The 4767-nt window shown below is 46.2% G+C and overlaps 1 protein-coding gene across 1 annotated transcript in view; it reads right to left on the bottom strand.

Annotated features, from left to right (window-relative positions):
* Positions 1-432: 432 nt before the first annotated feature.
* The window catches only part of col24a1 (collagen type XXIV alpha 1 chain), a 74341-nt gene continuing 70006 nt past the window's right edge, over positions 433-4767 (bottom strand). Inside the window, exons 57-60 of the mRNA XM_083521445.1 lie at positions 3967-4135; positions 3682-3791; positions 3349-3573; positions 433-3199 (exon numbers count right to left, since the gene is read on the bottom strand). Of these exons, the coding sequence (XP_083377571.1) occupies positions 3050-3199; positions 3349-3573; positions 3682-3791; positions 3967-4135 (654 nt within the window). The 3' untranslated portion in view covers positions 433-3049. The remainder of the gene's footprint in view (positions 3200-3348; positions 3574-3681; positions 3792-3966; positions 4136-4767) is intronic.

The following is a 4767-nucleotide window of genomic DNA, read 5'->3' as shown; positions in this document are numbered from 1 at the left end:
CTCTGTGTTGTGGGTGTAGCTCTGTGTTGTGGGTGTAGCTCTGTGTTCTGTATGTAGCTCTGTGTGTGTGTAGCTCTGTGTTGTGTGTGTGTGTAGCTCTGTGTTGTGTGTGTAGCTCTGTGTGTGTGTGTAGCTCTGTGTTGTGGGTGTAGCTCTGTGTTCTGTATGTAGCTCTGTGTGTGTGTAGCTCTGTGTTGTGTGTGTGTAGCTCTGTGTTGTGTGTGTAGCTCTGTGTTGTGTGTGTAGCTCTGTGTTCTGTGTGTAGCTCTGTGTTGTGTGTGTAGCTCTGTGTTCTGTATGTAGCACCAGGGTTGTAGAGTAACGTTGTTTTTTTCCACTGTGTACTGCGTCTTTATCGTATCTTTATTTGGGTAAAATGACAGTAAAAGCTTCTTGACTTCAGTGAATTGATTCGCTGTGAAACAGAAACACTTTGGGATTAAACCAGTTTATTTGATATCAGACGTATCTACTCTTTACATTTACTTTTACAGGGTGAAAGGTCAGTTAATGGGAGCTAATATAAGTTAAACATGTGAATATAGTTGTGAATCTGGCCGGTTTTAGCTGCCAGAATGTGACAATACAATACAATACAATACAATACAGCACCAAGCACTGAACCACCTCTGTGTGTGTGTGTGTGTATGTGTGTGTGTGTGTGTGTGTGGGGACAAACTCAAATTTGATATAAATAATTATTTGCGTAAATGTTTACTTTGCCAGATCTCAGACAAACGATATGATCATTTACTGGCATACAGCAATTTAATAAAGAAAATAAAACATAAATAAATCAACATTATATCGTAAAATATACACCGGCAACGTGACGGGTTAACGAGCTGTGTCGAGCGCAGCACCATGGAGAAGGCATAGGGAACCCTTACAGAGAAGTCCCATGCCCTTCATATAAGCAGGTTACACACACACACACACACACACACACACACACACATTGTATAATATCTACAGTATATCTGAATTACGCTGAAACTCTTTGCTTCATGAAACGCAGGACGACTTTTCTGTAAGGGTGACCTTCCTTTATTTAAAAAAGTAAATAAAAGCCTATAAAACACAACACATCAAACATTTTTATATAAATTATATATTTCAAATAAAGTACTCTTTAAGGGTCTTGATGCAGCCGGGACGTACGGCGAGCGCCGAACGCCTCGTGGGTGGCCATCTTGGAAGGCGATGCGGGAAGGAGGTAGGTGCCACCTGATTAGGTTTCGGTTCAGTTTGTACACAGGAGTGTGATTCTCCATCTCTCACGGTCCGTCCATCCATCCATTTGTCTATCTATCTACCCATCCATCCATATTGCACTCGTAGCACCAGGTAAGTGCCGCATTACCGCTATCCTGCTCTTTCAATCCCAATCCGCTCCTGATGCAACACAACACACCTTTCGCTGGGTGTTAGCATTTCATCTAGCGTGTTCGTGTCCCGTGCGTATCATAATGCTAGTGAGATTAAATGTATTCCGTCAAGAAAAGCTAACAAGCGTATACTGTATTAAACCTCCAAGCCACCAGAGGGCGCACATGAATGCAGGACTTGAAATAAAAATAATGTACGCTGTCGATTGCATTCGCTAAAAGGTCCAGAAACTTGTAACCTCTTTCGTAGCTAGTTATTAACCTGCTTATTATTCTTTGGAACAAATACATTTGGGAAAAGGTCAGTGATGAGTTCGTCTCGAATTTGGTGTTGTCCAAATAACACAATCACTTTATCCGCGGAAATTAGCGATCTTTTGCTTAGCGACTGTATTTCTCAGTGGCCTGCTAGAGTTTTTATGACTTTGTCTTCCTAAAAAACAGTAATTTAGCCTTTAGCCTTAGCCTCGCCTTAACCCTAGAGTATAATCTCACATCTAAAACTAACAAACACACTTGATTTGCAAGATGGCGGAACGTTGGGAGATGCTAGCTGTGTTTTTTTTCCCCGATTGTCAGAACAAAAAGATGCACCGTGCACGCCCAGCATGCTTCTGATATTTTAATGCAACTGTAGTAATAATTTGAGGGGACAGAATATATTAGCATCGTATACACTAGCGTTTCTAATGGACTGGATTGAAAGTGAATGAAAGTTAATGCAGGAAGTGAGTTTGAGGATTTCTGCTCTATGGATTGTTCTGATGGAGGTACCAAGGCTACGTGTGTTCCTGTGTGCTGATATTAAACACAAACACCACAGTAGGGTTACCTCGATATTCACAAGCGTTCATGCTAACACTCAGGTCTGGACAAAACCAGCTAAAGCGCTAATTAGTAGCCGCAGATCATTTCTCTCAGGATGGGAATCACACTTATTGATCACTATTTAGGAACAGTTTTATGGAGTGTGAGCTGAGCGGGAAACTCTCGCTGATAGCTAATAGCTAATATTAGCTAGTTAGCTAGCGTTAGCTACCTAGTTTGACCTAAATTCACTCATATCACTGGATTTGCTGCATATTTATGACATAAATACAATAAAATGTGCCCTTTTTTATTAACAGTCCGTCACCTAACACTGTGTTTTGATTATCAGCACCTGATCCTGAATCAGTGTTTCAGAAGTTCTTCACAGAGGAAACACTGGTTTTTGGTGAAACCGGATCTTTGTTTGTGCACTTGATTCAGATCTTTCATACCACAACTGAGCGTTTTTTTGGAAATTTCCTTTAGTTTATTCGATTTATTCTGGATTAGATTATTGTTTTAAAATCTCCAAAAATCAGCACGTTTGAGTATCTTGCTTTTAACTCCAAACTTCCAAACCCAGCCTGTGGACTCGGTTAACTCCAGCACCATGTTCTAAGTAATAAACCCTGGTACTGGAGGGGACGAGCCGCTTCGTTCCACCTCGTGTTCTTCGTAAGTTTAAACAGGGAATTATTTTCCCTGTATGAGTCAGGCTTTAGGACCCATGGGAAGCTACGACGGTGCGGCGGCAGGTTCTTCGGCGACCCGACTTGGCGGGAGGCCATCTTGAAACGTGTCCTTCAGTTGTTTCACAGGTGAGAAGAGGAGGAGGAGGAAAAGGAAGTGGCTCACAGGAAGCAGACGTGTCCGACCTCCAGGTGGCGCTGCTCGGGCCCTGTGCTCTGGGCTTGGAAACCCTGTACGTCCAGGATGGGAAGCAGCGTCGGGTCCTGAGTGTGCAGCAGGAATCGAGAGCGATGCCATCGGCCGTCACGTACCTGCAACATTCACAATGACGACACGTTCAGATCAGCCATTTAACCGTCTGTCTGTCTCTCTGTCTGTCTGTCTGTCTGTCTGTCTGTCTGTCTATCTATCTATCTTTTACATTCTTTTAATTTGCCTTTCTTTCCATCTTTTTTCTTACCCCACACTCTTCCTGGAGCACGTGATGGTGTGGGATGGAGCTCCTCTCCACCACCTGACCGTTCCAGCCGTGAAAGAGGACAGAGGAGGATGAGGAAGATGAGGAGAAGCTGGGGATGGAGGTGGTATCTGGCTCGCTGTAGCAGTGGAGTGAGATGGACTGAGTGGCTTCAACGCTCAGCAAGTGCAGAAACTTCATCTGGACCTTACTGATCCCAAGCGCCACCTGCAGGAACACAGAGGTTTATACACATGACCCTGTACGTGTGTGTGTGTGTGTGTGTGTGTGTGTGTGTGTGTTCAGGTGTGTGTGTGTTCAGGTGTGTGTGAGTACCTTATCTGTAACGACAGGGTAAAGGCAGGTCTGGCCTCCAGCTGTGAAGTTACAGAACACCTGGATGGCATCAGACGTGCAGCCGAGGTTCGGGTCGATCCAAAACATCCCTGAGAGACAAATGAAGGTTCATTAGTGAAACCTGTGCTGGCCACGCCCCCTTTTATGCTTCTTGTAAAGACCACAGGGGTCGTTAGATCGTTAGACCTGACGCTGAAACTGGAGACTCCTTCCATACGTTTTGATATTTGAAATCAGGAAATGAGTGGTGAGGTGGAATCTCACCGTCAGCCATCGTGGGTTTGCAGTTCAGAAGATCTTTGCAGAAGCGGGCGGGGTTTTCCCTCGTACCTGCCGGGGACTTAATATCAGAGATGACGGAGCTCAGGTAGTGCAGAGTCCTAAAGACCTCAACGTTCTGCTGGGACACGAACGCCTCAGCATTCTGATAGTTCTGAGAGAGAGAGAGAGAGAGAGAGAGAGAGAGAGAGAGAGAGAGAGAGAGAGAAGGGGAGAGAGAGAGAAGGGGGGAGGGAGGGAGAGAGAGAGAAAGGGGGAGGGAGGGAGGGGGAGAGAGAGAGAAGGGGGGAGGGAGGGAGGGGGAGAGAGAGAGAGGGGGGGGGAGGGGGGGAGGGAGAGAGGGAGACAGAGAGAGAGAGAAGGGGGGAGGGAGGGAGAGAGGGAGAGAGAAAGAGAGAGAGAGAGGGAGGGAGAGAGAGAGGGAGAGAGAGAAGGGGAGAGAGAGAGAAGGGGGGAGGGAGGGAGAGAGAGAGAAGGGGGGAGGGAGGGAGGGGGAGAGAGAGAGAAGGGGAGGGAGGGAGGGGGAGAGAGAGAGAAGGGGGGAGGGAGGGAGGGGGAGAGAGAGAGAGGGGGGGGAGGGAGAGAGAGAGAGAGAGAGAAGGGGGAAGGGAGGGAGAGAGGGAGAGAGAAAGAGAGAGAGAGAGGGAGGGAGAAAGAGAGAAAAGTGGGGGAGAGATTCTTGATCAGTGTCTATCTTTTATTCTTGCTGTCTTCTAAAACTATTAGCTGCTCATTTGCTGTTTCATTCTCTCTCTCTCTCTCTCTCTCTCTCTCTCTCTCTCTCTC

This window comes from Silurus aristotelis (assembly GCF_946808225.1).
Source record: "Silurus aristotelis genome assembly, chromosome: 19".
Lineage (NCBI taxonomy): Eukaryota > Metazoa > Chordata > Actinopteri > Siluriformes > Siluridae > Silurus > Silurus aristotelis.
Note: the sequence above shows the minus strand (reverse complement) of the source record. Positions and strands in the feature narration are given on the sequence as shown.